The 20288-nt window shown below is 48.1% G+C and overlaps 1 protein-coding gene across 1 annotated transcript in view; it reads left to right on the top strand.

Moving 5' to 3' along the window:
- Hhat (hedgehog acyltransferase) overlaps positions 1 to 20288 on the top strand; it is a 253385-nt gene that overhangs the window by 38597 nt on the left and 194500 nt on the right. The window contains exons 5-7 of the mRNA XM_052200751.1: positions 7410 to 7604; positions 8547 to 8762; positions 19204 to 19375. Coding sequence (XP_052056711.1) covers positions 7410 to 7604; positions 8547 to 8762; positions 19204 to 19375 — 583 coding nt within the window. The remainder of the gene's footprint in view (positions 1 to 7409; positions 7605 to 8546; positions 8763 to 19203; positions 19376 to 20288) is intronic.

Genomic DNA, 20288 nt, shown 5'->3' with positions numbered 1-20288 from the left:
CTGGCGGAAATGCTGACTGAAGCTTTCAGCTCTCACTCTTCCATGCAGACTTAAGCTAGCAAGGGCATCAGAGGCACATGCTGTCGCCACTTGGTACCCACAGCACAGACTGAGCTGAAGCAGACACAGGTTCTGTGAGAGGGGCCCTTGCCAGAGTGTTTCTCTGGATTCTGACTTTTTTAGAGGATGTTTGAAGAATACAGACTTCAAAAGAAGAGAGAGAAACTCTGGCTTTGTCGATGGTACTGACTGTAGCCGGAGCATCGGTCTGACGGATTAGTTAGTGTCACTCCCATCGTGTTAGAGTGGCAGACGGCGCTTTCTGTTAGAGGAACTGTTTTTCTAGCATGGGCAGGTGGGTGTGAGAGAAGGCAGGAGGTTGGCCATGAGCTATAAAGTGATGTCTTTGTACTGACAGGGAAGAGATCCTTTTCTAAGGAGTGAGGTGGAACCTGAGACTTGGAAGGTGGTAGGTTTTCACATTAGGATCAGAAGGCCAACAATTTTTTTTTTGATTTGTTTTTTTGAGACAGGGTTTCTCTGTATAGCCCTGGCTGTCCTGGAACTCACTCTGTAGACCAGGCTGGCCTCGAACTCAGAAATCTGCCTGCCTCTGCCTCCCAGAGTGCTGAGATTACAGGTGTGCGCCACCACCGCCCGGCTAGAAGCCCAAAACTTTGATGCTGGTTTTGTCATCTGTCAAGTTAACTCTGAAAACCTGGGGAAGCTTATGCACCCATTTGTATGCTGCTGTATTGATTATCTTCATGCGTTTACCTGTCAACTCATCTATAATCCATTTATGCATTGATCTGCCCATCCACCACTTCTGTATCCACTCACTCATCCTGCCAATCCTATCCATTCATTCATCTGTCCACTCCCATCAATCTCCACCTATTACCACCCATGTCTTTACCCACCCACCCATCCATCCACCCACTCACCCACCCACCCACCTATCCATCTGTCCATCCATCTGCCCATCTGTCTACCTACCTACCCATCCATCCATATACCCATCCCCCATCCCTCCATCCCTCCACCCATCTACTCACCCATCCACCCACCCATCCTTTTATCCTTTCTTTTCTCCACTCAACCATTTATTCTGTCTTTTAGTATTTGTTTGAGCTAGGTACCAGGCTAGATTCTGTTTTACATTTATGTCTTATGAACAAGAAAGGATTTTAGCTTAGTCAGGAAGGCTACTAGGTGGAAAATGACCATGTTCTGTCCTGAGAAGTGGGTGAGTGTTGGCCCACATTGCCATAGGATGTGGTGTGGTATCTGTGTTCTGCATCTGATCAGAGAGGCCATGGAGTTCTTGGTCTGGCTTTAGTCGGCTGTTAAGAAAGTCATGCTTTTTAGACTTTTGAAAATTTCCCTGTTTTAATTCTCATCTTCTATAAAAAACAAAACAAAACAAAACTGAAGGTCTGGAATCCAGAGAGCTAAGTGGGGTCAGTGTGTGCTTCCACAGAGTTCTCCCAGCTCACCTAACCAAGTACCACATCGTTCAGGCCTTTAAAATCGCCATTTCTAGTGTTGTAAACTCATATTAAATCACAATGAGATGGCACTATGTATGGACTTTCCAGAAAGGTTCTGCGGAAACATGGAGACACCACAGATGCTTGTGAGGACGTGGAATGTCGGGCGCACTCGTGTACCCCTGTTGGTGTTGAACGGTGGCAGACCAGAAAGCTGTTTGTGGTGCTAGACATGTAACTGTCCGCCAGCTAGCGTTTGCTCAGGCGTTCGTCCATGCCAGGAAATGGGAAGTTATTTTTAATGCTTTATCCAAAATAGCCCTAACTTGCAAACATCTGAGATGCCCTTCAGCTGGTATGTGATTAAGCAAACTGAAGTTATCCATACTATGGAAACTGCAACAGAGAATGAGGGTCAACCACAGCAGGTCAGTTGACTCTGTATGATTTCTTTGAAATGACTGAATTTTGGAAATGGAGAAGAGATTAATGGGTAGGAGATGGGCTAGTGAGGAGAGCACAAAGGGAGTGGGTGTGAATCCCAAGACTGTTATGGGTGTTTGCAGGGCACACACTGAACCTTCGCATGTTGTGGGGGAGCACACTGAACCTTTGCATGTTGTGGGGGTGCAGACTGAACCTTTGCATGCTATGGGGGTGCACACTGAACCTTTGCATGTTGTGGGGGAACACACTGAACCTTCACATGTTGTGGGGGAGCACACTGAACCGTCACATGTTGTGGGGGTGAACACTGAACCTTCACATGTGGTAGAATTTTGTAGAGCGTAAGGAGCTGAATCGGGTGGATGGTAGTTATGTGGTGTCCTGGTTGTGATAATATTCTGTGGTTTTGGGAAAGGTCCTTTTGGGGGAACTGAATGAAACACAGCACAAAGGTGTTATATTTTGTGAGCACATGAAGTACAACTACCTCAGAACGAGTCCCAGTTAGAAGAACATTGTGTGCTTAGGAGACTGCTCAGCAAGTAGCGTGCTTACTGTGTGTGTGTGTGTGTGTGTGTGAGAGAGAGAGAGGATCTGAGCTTGATTCCCAGAATCCACATAAAACAAACAGACAAACACCACAAAAGTTGGGTATTGTGGGCAAAGGAGATGGAGAATTCCTGAGACTCGTTGGTTGGCCAACCTCGCCTGTTTGGCAAGCTTGAGGCCAGTGAGAGGCCCTGTCTCAAGATGTAGGCCAGTGAGATGTCTCAGAGGACAAAGGTGCTTGCTTACAGGTCTGATGACCTGAGTTCAATCCCTGGGCTCGACATGGTAGAAGGAGAGAACTGACTCTTACCTCTGAGGTAACTGACAAATTACCTCTGACCTCCACTCAAGTAAGTGTCTTGGTATGAGTGCACGCGCACACACACACACACACACACACACACACACAAGCACTTGTGTGTTCAGATCCCAGAGAATGTAGGAAAGAACTTCCTGGCCCATTTAGTGACGAATTAGAAGCATAGTTTTGGGATAAAACGTGCTGAATGTGATTTCTTTTTAATTATTTTTGAAAAGTAAAAACACTTCTGTCCTGGTTCATAGGGCAGGCTCCATACTGATACCCTGAGGAGCAGATGAATGCCTGAGCCGTACATAAGCACCTCGGGGTGGAGACGGGTGTGGTAGGGTGGCTTAGGCCTCTGCAGAAGGACCTGCCCCTCTGGTGTCCTGACTGACCGCTCTTTGCACCACCAATTCCAGAGCTCAGTCAGTCTGTAGAAGGGACTGTGGGGATGGCAGTGGAACCTGTCCCGCCCTGCCCAGCCCCGCCCCACCCCGCCCTGCTCCGCCCTGCCAAGGCATCAGCTCAGGGTAGGTGTTATATCTGGGTTTTAGTGATGTTTGAGGTAGGTGGGGAGTCCAATGGCTTTTTAACATTTTGAATGTGAAAATGAGTGTTTTGGTGGCACTGGCTCACACACCAGTTCTGTGCAGGTAAGGTGGTGTTAGTCCGTGTCCCGCTTTTCATCCTCAGGAGGGTGAAGGCAGTATGCAGGCTGGAGAGTCCAAGGGCAGCGGGAGAGCGTTTCCCCTTCTGTCTCAGGACAGCACCCAGTGTTGTCTGCCCGCACAAGGTGTGTGGGCTGCATATACCTGCCCCTGGAGTGGCTCTTGTGACCAGCATCGTAGACTTCCTGGAGCACTGGCAGTCCACACAGTGCTGTCACGTATTTCTGAAGGTTCTTTCTGCCCCAGCTCTGAGCAGCTTCTGTCTGTGGCAAGTTTCAAATGAAGCCCAGCAGACAAGCTCTACCCAGCAGATCAAATAGCACTTACTGAAAGTGTGACCGTGTACGCATACGTGTGCACACATGTGTGCCCCATCCCCATAGCGCAAGCTGTAGGTCGTGTTGAAAAGAAACTTTCCCCCCACTTGTTAAAGCCATGTGTTAAAATAGTCTTTGGCGACCTGGTTTCTGAAAATTGGACCCTGCCCACAGGTGAGAGAGCCAGGGAAAGTTTGAAGCAAATTTATGTGGCTGTTTTCTGGGGTTAGCAGGATGGAAAAAACCGTAAAAATGAACTTCACATTTCTCTGGTTTTCTTGGAATGTAAAAGCGGCTGAGGTAGTCTCACATTGCAGATGTTCTTTTGAGCCTGAATAGAGGTCTGTGGGAGAGGTGAGCATGCACAGCGGCCTACAGGCTCCCGAGGACGGGATGGGCAAGTCACCACACTCCAGGGACGGGCAAGTCACCACACTCCAGGGACGGGCAAGTCACCACACTCAGGACGGGATGGGCAAGTCACCACACTCCAGGGCTTACAGGCTCTGCTCCCGAGGACGGGACGGGCAAGTCACCACACTCCAGGGCTGCCCTGTCTCCGTCTCTCTGTCTCTGCTGTCTCCATCTCTCTGTCATTCTTTCTGACTGTCTCTCTGACTGTACTGGGGAATGAGCCTCAGGGTCCATGCCTGTCAGTCTGTCTCTAAGCCACTAAGCTATGTTCTCATTCCCATTTCTGCTTTTTGTTTTTAGACAAGGTCTCACCAAATTGCTCAGACTTAAACTTGTGATCCTCCTGCCTCAGCATCCAGACTAGGGCAGGCCTGGGCCACTAGGTCTAGCTCATACTTTTAGCATAAGGTCTAAGCTTATTCATCTGACTCTTCAGTTTTGAAAAGTTTCTGAAAACCAATCCTTCAAAACATACACTCATAACATTGTATTTCTTAGAAATAACTATTTTTTTGACATAGTATCTCCTATAGGCCAGGCTAGCTACAACCTCACTATATAACTGAGGGTAACCTTGAACTTCTTACCCCTTTGCCTCTCCCTGTGAGTATGAGATAGCAGGCATGTGCCAGTGTAAACATTTTGTGGAGTACCAGGGTTAGCATTCTTGGCGAGCACTCTACCACTGATCTTCAGCCACAGCTCGGGCCTGAGTAAGTATCTGAGGAGCCCTTACTTTGCCTGTGTGGACGAAGTGAGGCTCACAAACAATTTCATTATACATATGATGTTTATGTGAAATACTTTGTTGCTCCAGTTTTATATACAAAGAACCGGAGCCACAGAGAGCCTATGTAACTTGCTGAAGATCATGCAGTTAGTTGGTAGTCACTGCAAAGCCTTAGATGGTAAACTATGCTGACACACTGCCGTTTAATATTAAGACCTGGTAGCTGGAGAGATGGCTCAGAGGACCGGGGTTCAGTTCCCAGAACCCCATAGTAGCTCACATCCATCTGTAACAACTCCACCATCTCCTATGGGCACCACACACACATGTTACACATACACACAGGCAAAACATTCATACACATAAAAAGGGGAAAGCATTTTGCCTTTTCTTTCTTTTTTGGTAGAGCAAGGATCACACGAAAGACCTAGCATGTGCGAGGCAAGCCCCCTCCTCCTGAGACATATGTACATCTCTTCACTGCAGTCAGTTTTATCCTGTGTTTATGATGTGTGTGTGTGGGGGGGCATGTGTGGTCAGAGCACAACTTTGTAGAGCTGGTTCTCTCCTTCCATCTTCCCAAAGGGACGGAGCTCTCACAACCAGACTTGCAGAGTCAGTGACAGGCGCATTTACTCTCTGAGCCACTTGCTTGCCCTTTATTACAGTTTAAAAATTATCTGTGTGTGTTTGTGTGTATAGTGTGTGTGATGTGTGTGTGATGTGTGTGTGATGTATGTGTATGAAGCATGTGTGTGTGATGTGTGTGTATGATGTGTGTGTGATATGTGTGTGATGTATGTATATGAAGCGTGTGTGTATGATGTGTGTGTATGATGTGTACGTGCTGTGTGTGTGTGTGATGTATGTGTGATGTGTGTGTGTGTGATGTATGTGTATGAAGCATGTGTGTGTGTATGATGTGTGTGTGATGTGTGTGTGATGTGTGTGTGTGTGATGTGTGTGTGATGTGTGTGTGTGATGTGTGTGTGTGATGTATGTGTATGAAGCATGTGTGTGTATGATGTGTGTGTGTGATGTGTGTGTGTGATGTGTGTGTGTATGATGTATGTGTATGAAGTATGTGTGTGTGTATGATGTGTGTGTGATGTATGTATATGAAGCGTGTGTGTGTGTGTGTGTGTGTATGATGTGTGTGTATGATGTGTACGTGCTGTGTGTGTGATATATGTGTGATGTATGTGATGTATGTGTGTGATGTGTGTGTGTATGATGTGTGTAATGTGTGTGATGTGTGTGTGATGTGTATGTATGACGTGTGTGTGATGTGTATGTATGATGTGTGTGTGTGTCTATGTGCACGAGTGCAGGCTCCATTGTACTGCTAGGGATGTGCAGAAGTTAGAGGTCAACGTTCAGTGCTGGACCTCAGGTTCTGCCTTCTCTGGGGAAGGTCTCCTCACTGCTGCACACTTCAAGCTGGCCGGGCTTCCAGTTTCCAGAGGGTCTCCAGCCTCTGCCTCTTGTCAGTCCATAGGAGCCCTGAGGTTACAGAAGCATGCTACCACTTGTAGCTTTACGTAGGTGCTAGGGATTTGAACTCAGCTCCTCATGCTTGCACAGAGGGTGCTTTACCTGCTGAGCCATCTCCCCAGACCGACTGCAGTTTTATAAGTAAGAATTTAGCAGCTGGTCATAAGGAGGAGACATCATGACAGAAAAGATGTGTAATTCATCTGTTTAGTTAATCAGTGGAATAACTAAGTTATTCTCTAGTTAAACAGAATAGCAACCAGAATCTCCTAAACTGGCACCAACATGTCAACCAGTTAAAGATCTTGACATCACAAAACGTTAAGAAGATACTATTTTTCCATGACATAAATTTGACTTTAAATGGTATGCTAAGGGCGTCCAACCTTTTGGCTTCATGTGGGCCACAGTGTCATATAAGAAGTGCATACCTGAGGACTGAAAAAAAAATGAGTTATGAAGAGGAATTGAAAAAAGGCCCATAGTCCTCAGGTTGGTCTATGATTTTGTCTTGGGCTGCATTCCAAGACATCCACAGCCAACGTGATCAGTTGGACCTTCCAGAAAGATGAGAGTCAGTATTGATTATAAGTCTAAGACATCAGAAAGCTTTGGTGTAGATAGTTTGTTTGTTTGTTTGTTTTTGTTTTTGTTTTTGTTTTTGTTTTTTTCCCCCCAAGGCTCCCAGAAGTGTACAAGGCAGTTCCTTTTGGCTTCTAGAAGCTGTCCGCAGAGTGTGGGAATGTGGTCTTCCCAGCTGGTGCTTTCTGTCCTCTGTTTGGCAGTCAGCTGAGCATCTCACTGTTGTGGGATCTAGTAGGGGAGGAGGTTCTGGCTGAGGACAGGAACGTGATTGCCTGAGTCTAGAGCACCTGACAGGGAAGTGAGAACAAGATTTGGATTCTGGTCACAAAATCCTCACCATAAGGGTGCGTTCCGAGACACACTTGTGAACTCACCTCTTGTCTTTCTTTTTGGGCCACCTCTCTACAGCACAGACCCTGGATTGTCATGGTCTATGGAATGTGGGCCTGCTGGTGTGTACTGGGGACTCCAGGCGTGGTCATGGTTTTGCTCCACACCACCATTGCCTTCTTCGTGGCTCAGTTCCGATCAATGCTCCTGTCCTGGCTGTGTTCTCTCCTTCTACTCTCCACCCTAAGGCTGCAAAGTGTGGAGGAAGTTAAGGTAAGTGTCTTCCTCCTGCCCATCTTAGCACAGCGAAGGGGAAGGCGCCCTGGCTTCTGATCCAGTAGCTGCTTCCTCTGTCTGTACTAAGCAGCAGTAGCCCCGCCATGGGGCTCCACCTAGTGGCCTTCCACAGTTATTGCAGAACTCAGCTGTGTTCAGCAGTCGTGGGTCTGTTGTCTGAGTCCTGTGAGGTTGTCCTGGGTCATCTTTTCTCTCAGTCTGGATGTTGACAGAGGATGGCAAACGTCATAGAACCTGAGGGCTAGAGCCATCCCCTCTCTAAGTGCCTGACTATACATGTTCAACATGCTGTTCCTTAGGGACAATTTACCTTCCTTATGACACACAATGGCCCCAAGACAGTCAGACAAGTACTTTTATTCTTAGTTGATAGAGTAGGTTTATTAATTATCTACTTATATAGCTAATCACAAAAGCACTTTGTATGGACTGTGAGAATATTCCAGTGGGGTTTTTTTGTCTTTAGGTCACAGACCACAAACCTTGATGTGTACCCCGGGATGGCATCCCGACAGACACGATTATTTGTCGGTTGTGTGTTTGATGGAGGTGGACGTGGGGCAAGTGGCAGTCTGAATGACCATCGAGTGGTTAGTTATATATACAGCCTGCCAAGTCCTTTTTGGACTACGTAAAGACTCTTTTCATTGTTTTGAATTTTGTATATGTTTGCAGCCGAAGGTTGAACCTAGGGTCCCCAACATTCATGGTACATTCTCTACTACACGCCACACTGCAGCTACACTGCCTGCTGTGGTTGCCACTGGGATTTACATTACAGTTCTTTGTTCTCAAGTCTCATTCTTTGCAGCTTCTCTCCTAGGAGTCTAGCCCAGGTTCCCCAGCCAGCTCCTGTGTCAGGGGCTGGTGCCGTCTTACCACTAACTCACAGGCTGTTCCCTCTTGTCGCTCTTGCAGAGAAGGTGGTACAAGACCGAGAATGAGTATTACCTGCTGCAGTTCACGCTCACCGTCCGCTGCCTGTACTACACCAGCTTCAGCCTGGAGCTGTGCCGGCAGCCTCCGTCTGACCGGCGTGCCTCCTATTCCTTCCTGTGGCTGCTGACCTATGTCTTCTATTATCCCGCCTTCCACAATGGGCCCATCCTTAACTTCCCGGAGTTCTCCAGACAGGTAGAGTCCTCCGGGGACCAGGCTGGTGTAGGTCCCTACCTCTTAGACGGTGGATGTGACCCCCAAATGGGGTTGCGTACTGAATATGGGGTTGACAAAAGTTTGGGAACAGTAAGAGATTTTGGAATGTACAATCAAAAATAATTCAGAGTTTAATGGGTAATGACTGGTGTTTCTGGCAGTGGTTGCCCATCTTGGATTATCATGAACATAGAGTAGAAAATGGCTGAGGTGTGGTTAGGGCCATTTTACAATATGACATCCTTTGATGCCAGAGAACCTTGCTCATATTTCAGGCTATCCTGAATTATGAGTTGCAGGTTTTGAAGAAATAGAATGGTTTACTTATGGAAAATAGACTTTAATATCTTCCTGCATTATTTCCCAGCATGTGAGTCCCAAGTTAGTGTCTTTGGATTGGCTTGTGTTAGAATGTTTGACTTTAAGTTTTTTGTGTATGTATTTGTGTGTGTGTGTGTGTGTGTGTGCATGTGCAGGCATGCATATACTTTAGTATGTGTGTGGAACTCTGAGGATGTCTGTAGGTAATCAGTATCTCCTGTCACATTATAGGATCCCGACACTGAATTTAGTTTGTGAAGTTTGTGTGCAACTGCCTCTACACACTGAGCCACCCCACAGGCTTGGATGTTTGATTTGAACAGCTGTCGTATAATTTAATGACTAGAATTTCCTAAAAAACCATCCAATACATTTTGACTACGATTGGGACAGAATTTTCAACAAATTCTGAAATGGTCCCAGAGATACTCCTGTAGGCCCACCTTGCCAGAGGAATTTTTACTCAAAAAAATGGTGTGTGTATATGAAATACTGGGTTTGTGTATATGATATAGGCATATAAATCAAGCTTTTACTATTAACAAATCATAAAAGACAGTTACTTTAAAACAATTGTTTGATATACAATTTTACCATTTATTCAAGATTAAAGCAAATTTGCATAATGATTATTTAATTTACACAAAGGATGAAGTCACAACTAGCATTTGACAAGACATGGGGCACCTACACTTCCAGAGTTGATCAACATTTTGAACTTGTAACCATCAGCGCTGAGAAGGCTGCTTTGAGTCAGTCAGTAAGGAACCCTTCTGTAGCCTGAGACTTGGGGTGTTTGCCCTGCTCACCTGTGACATGTGTGTCTCCCCGCTTAGGTGTGCTGCCAATCTGAGCACACACTGTTGTCTCTCCCGGGTGGGATAGAGGGGCCCTGATTCTCAGAGGACAGTGGCCATCTGGTTCCTAAGTGGCTACAGTGAGTTTCAGGAGCAGTTCCACTGCAGGGAAGGTCCAGGGACAGGAAGCTGGATTCTGATACTTCACTTGAGCAAGCAGGAAGAGATGGCATTGCCCGCGGCTCGGCCGATGGCTCCCTCCCTCCCTCCCTCCTTATTCACAGACTGCTTATGCAGAGGCCCTGATACGGCTTCAGATTGTTCTGGAGGCCAAGTGAGAAAGCAAACCGAGTTGAAGAATGTTACAGGTGATGGTGTGCTCTCACTCTGCAGGGGCCTGACACCTTCTCTACCCAGCATTCTTGTGTAACACATATACACATGACACATCCAGGCACACACAGATGTACACACAATATAAGGACATACATGTGTACAATACAATGAATGCTTATACTCACATATAACATACATGTATACAAATACAACACACATGCTGGCATGTATGTGGAACACACATGTGCATGCACATGTACAGCACACACACATATATGTAACACATTGCCTGCACTTATATATAGCTCACAACATGAATTTATACATACAGCACACACACATATATGTAATACATTGCCTATACATATATACAGCACACACACCTATATGTAATGTATCGCCTACACTTATATATAGCTCACAACATGCATGCACACATACAGCACATACACATATGTGTAACACATTGCTTGCACTTATATATAGTTCACAACATACATGCACACGTATAGCATGCACATGTATGAACTCACATATAGCCTATACATGCATGCATACACAGAACACAAACGTGTGTGTGTGTGTGTGTGTGTGTGTGTGTCTGTGTCTGTGAGCACAGGGCCATAGGTGTTGCTGTTTCTGGGACAATATGAAAGATGCCTGGTGAAAAAAAAAAGGAAGAGTCTTAGAAACTGCTTATTTTATCTTAAAAATTCCAGAGTCACTCATTTATCCAAAAGTGTGTTTGCATCATAGCAGTAGCATCAGTCTAGATTCCCTGGGACAGGCCTGCCTTCCTACTTCAGACCTCCTCCAGTGTCACTGGTGCTCCCGGCTGTGGTGGGCGGGCTCGCTGTACAGTTTCTCACACCCTGGTTGGTTCCTAAGGACCATGCTTTGATTATGAGGTGATTTTAGGTCTGCGTTTGGGATAAGGTGGCTTAGTGACAACACATGCCCTCAAAGTATGGTTGGTTCCTGGTCTGCAGCACCATCAGGGAGTGGAGATGTGAATTCTCAGGCCCTGCCCCAGCCCCAGGCCCCAGGCCTATGCCTGACCAGGCCTTTGGGTTGGAGCAGAGCATTGTAGTCTGCCAGATGTCTGGAGGGTATCTTTTGCGCTTGGGGGAGGCTGAGAACCACTGTGCTGAGTCTGTCCGAGGAACGGGATGAGGGCAGGGCAGGCACAGGGCAGACCTTCCTCATCTCACCTCTCGGAATTTCCTTGACATTGTGAACTTGGCTCTTTCTCAATTTTCCAGTCAATAACTTTTGAAATAATCCTTGGCCCCACTCTTCCCCTGGGATTGATAGTAATCCTTAGAGTCGAGGACTAAAGTCATCCAGAAGAAACAAACCCTTCCCCAGCCGTGTCGTGTCGTGTGCACGGGGACATGCCCAGTGGGACCTGCACTTTATGGGATGCAAAGCCCTTCTTGTATTTCTCTCCTCCTCCTTTCCGGTTGTAGCCTTTCAGGTCAGACAGGAACAGTAGGCGCATGTAGTCAGGTCCTATGCCTTGTCCTTCGAAGCAGACTTTGAGGCCATGGTTCACCCGAACCCTTAGCCAGGGACAGCTGGTCTGTTGAGCATCAATCAGTCTGGGGAGGGCGGGTGGGCTTGCCCTGTAGGGTCAGAGTCTCTTCAGGTCTTCTTTCTTTCTTAGCTAGTCTAGCTGCTGAGGTGAGGGACTGGAAAGGCAGATCCAAACCTTCCTGTATGGTCTGCTAATGTTTATTAAAATCATCCCAGAAAACTTAAATATTCAATAAGCCACAGGACAAAATAAATACTAAATAAAAAGCCAGGCAGGATCTGGAAGTGTTGTTCAGTGGGTAGAGCCTTACTTTGGAAATGTGAGGCCTGAGTTCAGATCTCCAGAGTCCACATAAATCCAGACATGGTAATTTAGCCCAAGTGTAGTGCCAGGGCTCAGCAGAGTCCCTGGAAGCTCATGGTTCAGCTGGGCTGGCATACACAAAAGTGAACAAAAAGACCTCCTCTCGAGGTGAAAGGCTGTGCTGACTTCCACCTGTGCTTTGTGGCATGTGATTTCTGCACTCACAGGAACATACACACTCACCTCACCTAAACCTGCATTATACACATAAAGAATGAAAGGGTGTGATTTTTACATACCTTCCTGCACTCACACAAACTTACACATTCACCCTACATGCTTTATACACATATAGAATAAAAGGGCATCCGATTCCTGCATTTGCCTAGGATGCTGGTGGGTGCTCAAGTCCTCTGTAAGCGGCCGGAGGATACAGAAGTATTCTAAGAGGAAAAGGCCAGGAAGAAAGGAGACTAGAACTCTAGAGTGCTGGAGCGAATGAGCATGAGCAGGCTTCACCACAAGGGGGCAGCAGTGTTCCACATGGAAATAAACCCAGCAGGGATAAGAAGGGATCAACGTGGGAATCTGAAACTCCAAGTATTAAAAAGAGAGAACACCTCTGCAGAATATATCTGTTACTCCAATTTCTAGCACATAATTTACATGCAGAAACTAGGGAAATGTGGAAGAGGTGTCCTCTATCCTCTAAAGCATGCGAATTTTTCATTCATCGAACAAACAAGACATTTTACCTGCTACCCGGCCTTTTGAAGGCCATTTCTGGTGTGTGTGGAGTGTCAGGAGCCCAGTCTTCAGCTACTTTCTTTTTGTACTCCTGGGAAGTTCAGCTGCAGAGCTGCTGTGGGGTGGAATCTAGCAGGGACGAGGAGTCTTCTTCGAGCAGGGACGGGGGTGGCGGTCAGTGGGGGGGGGGGAGTGTGTGTCGCATGGACTGGATGGGGACCCAGGCGGTTCATCTTGGAACTTCCCTTACCAAGGTGTGTTTTCCCACCGTCTGGAGACAATCCATGTATAAATGGAATACTCAGTATGGAGGCCGTGAGCAAGGACTCTGGAGCCCCGCTCTGGGTTCAAATCCTGCTGTCTTGGTGATCTGCCTTTGGCGAGTTAGCTTTTTCTGTAGGCTGTGAGGGTCAGCAGAGCCAGGATTGTTGCGGGGAGCACATGGTTCCGTGATACACGGATATCATTATGCTTGCTCTTGCTGTTGTTGTGGTTAGAACAAATGGCGAGTTCAGGGGATATGCGACCCATCTGTCTCCCTTGCAGAGTAAATCAGCTCCAGGAAGACTCCTAGGCCCTGCTGGACTCTGCCCCGTAGCAGGTCCACATCTGAACTTCCCAGGAGTACATCCCCTAGGCTAGCGCAGAGGCCCCTGTATCCAGCCTGCTTGTCACTCCAGCAGAGGAGTCTCAGCAGTGGCCATCTTTGGCCTCTGAAGAAGCCATTGTTGGAAGAGCTGTTGGAAGTGACCAGACAATCACTGCAGGCAGTCTGGGCATGACTGAGTGTGGCTGGCAAGGGCAGGGCAAGAGGTGGGTGTGGCATCTGAGAAGTGACATTGAGAGTCAGGGGGCTCCAGGTCGGGAGACCGCCCGAGCGACACTGTCTGTCCTGTAAAGGTCAAGTTAGTGCTACAGCTTCCCCTTCACATCAGCGTCAAACCCCGACAGAAACTAGAGAGCAGACGGAACAAAGACGGGAATGTGGAAGGCAGGCAGGGAGGATGGAGCAAAGACAGGAGTGCTGGCACCAGTGCTGGAGCTTGGTTGTTAGAGTGCTTACCTAGTATTCCTGAGGCTCTGGTTCAAGCCCCAGGCAGAGTAGCTCAGGCCTGGAATCCTGTCACTTGGGGGTGGAGACACGATGATCAGAAATTTAAGATCAAGGGCTGGGGAGATAGTTCAGTGAGTAATGAGCTTGCTGTGCCAACATGGGGACTTGAGTTTGAATCCCTACAGAACACATAAAAGCTGGGTGTGCCAGTACACCATGTAACCCCGTGCTTGGGGGTGTGGTAGGGCAGGTGAATCTTGTTTGATGGACTGGTGTGGTCCTAATAGCAGCTCCAGGTGCAGTGAGAGGCTCTGACCTAGTCAGTCAGTGAGTCAATCAATCAATCAATCAATCAGGTAAAGAGTGATAGAGGAGAATATTGGATATTGGACTGGTTTTCATGGGTACACACACACACACACACACACACACACACACACACACGCATGCACATGAGACACACAAACACAGGGCATTGGCTGACTTGGTGCGACAGGAGCTCAAGAGGATAGAAGCTAAAGAGGATAGAATATGTCTGGTGGGTATAAGGTTCCAGAGTAGAGGTTCTCAACCTGTGGGTCGCCACCCTTTTGGAGGGTCAAATGACCCTGTCATAGAGGTCACGTATCAGATACCTTGGATATCAGATATTTACATTACAATTAATAACAGTATCAAAAATACAGTTATGAAGTAGTAACTGAATACTTCTATGGCTGGGTCACCACAACATGAGGAACTGTGTTAAAGAGTGGCAGCGTTAGGAAGGTTGAGGAGCACTACACTAGAGGCTCCAGCTGTCCAGACCTGATCCATGTACTTTCTTTGGTGTACTTCCTGGGAGGGAGCAGTAGACATCACTGGGTTGGGGCCAGCGATGCTGGGCCTGAGTAAGAAGCGTTTCCTGAGGAGGAGTTTAGGGACTTGGGCAACACAGAGAAGCCACTCCAACTCTGAGGGAGCATAGGTTGGCTATGTGTGTCCCTGGGCCCCGCAGACAGACGTCCTGACCCAGGAAAGGCATATGCATGGCTCCTGGGCAAAGGACAAGAACCTTTCGTCTCTGACAACTGCCATCTTCAGTCTGCAGAGCATCATTGAGAGAGAAAGGCGACGTTCCCTTTTAAGCAATTTGCATGAAATGAGATTTTAAATCGTAATGCATTCTAAAGTACATTCGGCAGATGAGCTAATGCGTGTTTTTCAGTGGAGTCTGAGCTTGAAATCTCACCATGGCAGTTCCCAGTGATCTTAAGGTTGACAGTCCCCGCAGTTGGAGCCTCAAATGGAATGCGCTCTGTGCAGCGTTGAGGAGGAGCGCTGTGAGGCAGCCTGCCCCCCTGCTGCGAGGCAAGGGACAAATGACTGGCAATAAGGAACTCCATTACACTGAAGTGTAAGTGGACTGTCAGGATTACCAACCCTCCAGAAAGGCAAATGCACGTGCGTGTGTGTGTGTATGTACACATGTGTGAGTGTGTGCGCATCATGTGTGTGCATGTGTATGCACACATGTGAGTGTGTGTGTGTATGTGTGTGTATGCATGTGTGTAGGAGCCAGCACTTTTTTTTTAATATGGCGTCTCTTGCCAGCATCTTACCATGTAGGATAGGCTGACCAGCCATATCTCTGATGCTCCTGTCTCTGCCTCCTCAGTTCTGGGATTACACATGTGTATTGCCATGCCTGGCTTTTATGTGCTTTTGTGTGTCTGGGGATCGTGCTTGGGTCCTATTTATTTGACTAGAATTTTACTCACTCAGCCATTTCCCCAGCCCTGAATAAAAGCTTTCCCATTTTCTTCTTTAGATAAGAGTCAGTTAACAAAGGAGTTGAGTGATGACCCTTCCCCTGGTGCATCTGCAGCCGTAGGCTAGCTGGACAGAGAGATGCTCTGTCCTTTCTGGCAGAGGTGACACAGACATATTCCCCAAACAAGAGAAGGGAACGTTTAGTTAGGCTCCCAGTAAGTATGTCATCATGAAGCCAGTCAGCCATCGGGTGGACGGACCCCACACTTTCGCTTCATAGGTATTTGTGACTTTTTGAACTGCCTGTGGCTTGGGGACACCTAGCAGAGCCTCCAAACTGGCCTTTTGCTGAGTGCTAAGCTGGGAAGGTGACTTTCCTGCCATCACCCATATGTTGTTTCTGCTCACCAGGCTGGGCCTGTACACCAGCAAGGTTCTGGCACCCCAGACGCAGCTGGGCTTCTGGGGACCTGGGCTGCAGGCTATGTACATGCACCTTTAGAAGCTGCACAGATCCAGCTGTATGTGAGAACGGCTATGGGCCAACACACCTCTTGAGGCTGTTAGCACATTCATCTGAACAGGTTGCTTCAGTGGACCGGTGTGCAGCACCAATCATGGCCCGACTTCATTTAGAGGGAACTTGATGCCAGTTGCCTTGGTGTGGATTGTTAATGCCCCGACTGACCCCCATAGTGAGGTGACCCCACAATGAGGTGACCCTCTACAGTGAGGCGATTTCCCCCACAGTAAAGTGACCCCTATAGTGAGGTAACTCCACAGTGAGGTAACCCTCACAGTGAGATGACCCCACAGTGAGGTAATGCCTACAGTGAGCTGACCTTCTACTGTGAGGTGTCCCTCCACAGTGAGGTGACACTTCACTGACAGTGAGGTAGATCCGCAATAAGGTGATCCCACAGTGAAGTAATGCCCACAGTGAGGTGACCCCACAGTGAGATGACCCCACAGTAAGGTAATCCATATTGTGAGATGACCCCATGTTGGGTAGTTTTATTTATTTATTTTTTTGTCAATTTGACACAAGGGGGAATATCTGGGAAGAGGGAACTCCATTTGAGAAAATACCCTATGGGATTAGTTTGTAGGCAAGCCTGTAGGGCACTTTCTTGATTAATGATTGGTATGGGAGAGCCCAGCACACTGTGGGCCGTGCTACCCCTGGACAAATGGTTCTGGGTAGTATAAGAAGCAAGCTGAGCAAGCCACAAGGAGCAAGCCAGTGAGCAGCACCACCCATGGTCTCTGCTTCACTTCCTGTTCTGATTTCTTGATGAAGTATAAGATGGAAGCTAAATAAACCCTGTCTTCCTCAAATTGTTTTGTTCATGGTCTTTAGCACAGGAAGAAAGCAAGCTAAGACACCCCCTCACTGAGGTGATCCCTACTATGATGTCACACAGTCAAGTGGTCCATATGTTGAGGTTAAGCCATCCAGTGAGTTGACACCCACAATTAGATAGCCCCACAGTAAAGTGACCCCCACAGTCAAGTGAAGCCACCAGTGAGGTGATTCCCCATACAAAGTGACCTCACAGTGAGGTATTTCCCTACAGTGAGGTAACTCCCACATAATGAGGTGACCCCTACAGTGAGGTGACCCCCAGCATGAGGTGACTCTTACAATGAAGTGACTCCCATAGTGAAGTGACCCCCCCACAGAGATGTGACTCCCCATAACGAGGTGACCCCAAGAGTGAGATGACCCCCACAGTGAGGTCACTCCCACATAGTGAAGTGACCCTCACAGTGAGGTGACTCCCCACAGTGAGGTAACTCCCCATAGTGAGGTAACTCTTCCTAGTGAGGTGACTCCCACATAGTAAGGTGACCCTCACAGTAAGTTGACCCTCACAATGAGGTGACTCCCCACAGTGAGGTGACTCCCACCATGAGGTGACCCTCACCATGAGGTGATTCCTCACAGCGAGGGTAATCTCACATAGTGAGGTGACCCCACGGTGAGGTGACTCCCACATAGTGAGGTGACCCTCACAGTGAGGTGACTCCCCATAGTGAGGTGACCCCATAGTGAGGTGACCCCACAGTGAGGTGATTCTCATATAGTGAGGTGACTCCACAGTGAGGTGATTCTCATAGAATGAGGTGACTCCACAGTGAGGTGATTCTCATATAGTGAGGTGACTCCACAGTGAGGTGACTCCCACATAGTGAGGTAACTATCATAGTGAGGTCACTCCCCATAGTGAGGTGACTCCCCATAGTGAGGTGACCCCACAGTGAGGTGACTCCTATATAGTGAGGTGACTCCACAGTGAGGTGATTCTCATAGTGAGGTGACTCCACAGTGAGGTGACTCCCATATAGTGAGGTGACTCCACAGTGAGGTGACTTCCCACAGCAAGGTGACTCCCACATAGTGAGATAACTCTCCACAGTGAGGTGACTTTCCATGGCGAGGTGACCTTCACAGGGAGGTGACTCCCACAGGGTAGTGATTTTTTGTAGCGAGGTACCTCCACAGTGAGGCGACCCCACAGCCAGGTAGTGGTGGTTGCTCTCGGACAGCATTACTCAGGTTGATCTCCCTAATGTGAAAGTCTGGAATCCTGCAAAATTCCAAAGGCCTCTGAACCGTTTCAGATCAGAGATGCTCAGCAGGGACAAAGTCTGAGAGAATATTCAAAACTCAAGATCTGAAGTGCTGGGCTCCTCGGTGGCTTAGATAAAGGATATCCAGGAAAATGGAAACACCTACCTCGCATTCAGCACGGGGTCTGCTCTAGTGCTGCCTGTGGCCAGTGTCCTGCAGCTCCCTGAGAAAAGAAGGTGAAGCCACACCCCAGAATAGTTGCTAGCAATGGCGGATGGCTGCCACACCCAGGAGACAGTAGCTGCAGGCGTGGCTGCTAATGCTCTAAATGTGTGGATGCTGGACTCCATGCTCACATCTTGCCATCACCACTGTAACTTTCACCTTATTTTGAGGAAGCTAAGACCTAGAGAGATTGAGAAATTTCTCAGGATCCTGTAGCTTTGTGTGGTTGATGATAGACTCTGGCCTATTATACTTAGACGTTTGTCTCAGCTGAGTATATACTCCTCTTCCTCCTTCTCTTCCTGCTCCTCTCCTCCTCTTCTCAGAAAGAGGTAGACTGACAGACATGCTTAATTCTTCCAGATCCCTCTGAGATCCCCAGTGTCCCCCCCTTTCTAGTGTTGCCTTATCCTGACTAATAGCTCAGGCATGAGTTGAGTGGTGGGTGGAAACCAGCAGGCTGATCAGGAGCCAAAGAGAGGCAGTTTCAGGGGGCAGAGTGTCTGAAGTCCTGGCCCAGCCTGGGCTGTCTCAGGTCAAGGCTTGGTAGCAGGATGCAGAAACTGGCATTGTTCCGGGGCAGTTTCTGTAACTTTCTAACCCAAGAAAACTGAGTCTCCCCAAAGCAAACAACACCCCCCGCATGCTCTATCAGTAGACGCATCAGTGATAACTTGTGTACACACCTTAACAGAAACATCCCAGAGAGATGTTCTGCACAGCTTGGGACCAAGCACCATCTGACGCTGTCTTCTCTGTCGTCCCTTCTTTAGATGCAGCAGCCGGAGCTCAGCTGTCTGCAGCACAGCCTCTGCATTCTAGCCAAGGGCCTGGGCCGCCTGCTCTGCTGGTGGTGGCTGACTGAACTGATGGTCCACCTCATGTACATGCATGCTCTCTACGGCAGCGTCCCCCTCCTGGAGAGCGTTTCCTGCTGGACCTTAGGTAACTGTGGGGACTGCTAAGATTTTACATGTGTGAGCTGCTTGGTGTGGTTGCTGAGGAAGGGCCGTGCCACATGAACTGAGAGTCCTGGATGAGTGACCTTCTCCTTGGGATGGAATTGACAGAATATGGCCGGATCTACATCTTCACAAGAGGCCCTATTACACATAGTGAGAGAGAGCAGAGCTGCCGGCCAGCTCAGGAGGCTGTTCTGTGTGCTGGTGCTCTGAGACCGTTCCTTTGTCTGTGAGCTTTGAGGATGGGCAGCTATAGGTCTGGATCCCATTGCGCTCAGACACAGGTGGGCAGCTTGGGTGGCGCTTACACCTGTCTGAACACCTTCCTCTAAAAAATGGGGCTGGCCCTTGCAGAGCTGCTTTGGGTGATTAATGAAATGCTGTGCCCATTGGATGGGCCTCACAATGTGTCCTATAGATGGAGTAGGTGGTGTATGTGTGTGCATGGGGTGTGCACATGTGCTAATGCACATATATGCCTCTGTTGGTCTCCTTTGCTTGTTTGTGTCTTTCTCTAACCTGCCAGCAAGGTAGGATGGGAGTCTTACTTCCCCAGGAGGATACAGTCTCTAGGTACAGGATTTGCCTGGAGAAAACCATTTGTGAAAACCATTGTCCTTCATTCTTTCACCCTAACAGCAGAGAGCACACATACTGTGACTCGATCTTCTCCATCTTTCCCTTTTACTTATCCCGCTCAGTTCCTTTGGGGAACTCTTGCTTGGCTGGTCTCTGTATGTTCTCTCTCTCTCTCTCTCTCTCTCTCTCTCTCTCTCTCTGTGTGTGTGTGTGTGTGTGTCTGCCTCTCTGTCTCTCTCTGCCTCTCTCTCTGTCTCTCCTTGTCTCTGTCTGTCTGTCTGTCTGTCTGTCTCTCTGTGTATGTGTAGACGTAGTGA

Source organism: Apodemus sylvaticus, chromosome 12 (assembly GCF_947179515.1).
Source record: "Apodemus sylvaticus chromosome 12, mApoSyl1.1, whole genome shotgun sequence".
Lineage (NCBI taxonomy): Eukaryota > Metazoa > Chordata > Mammalia > Rodentia > Muridae > Apodemus > Apodemus sylvaticus.
The sequence above is the reverse complement of the archived record's forward strand: the minus strand, read 5'-3'. Positions and strand labels throughout refer to the sequence as shown.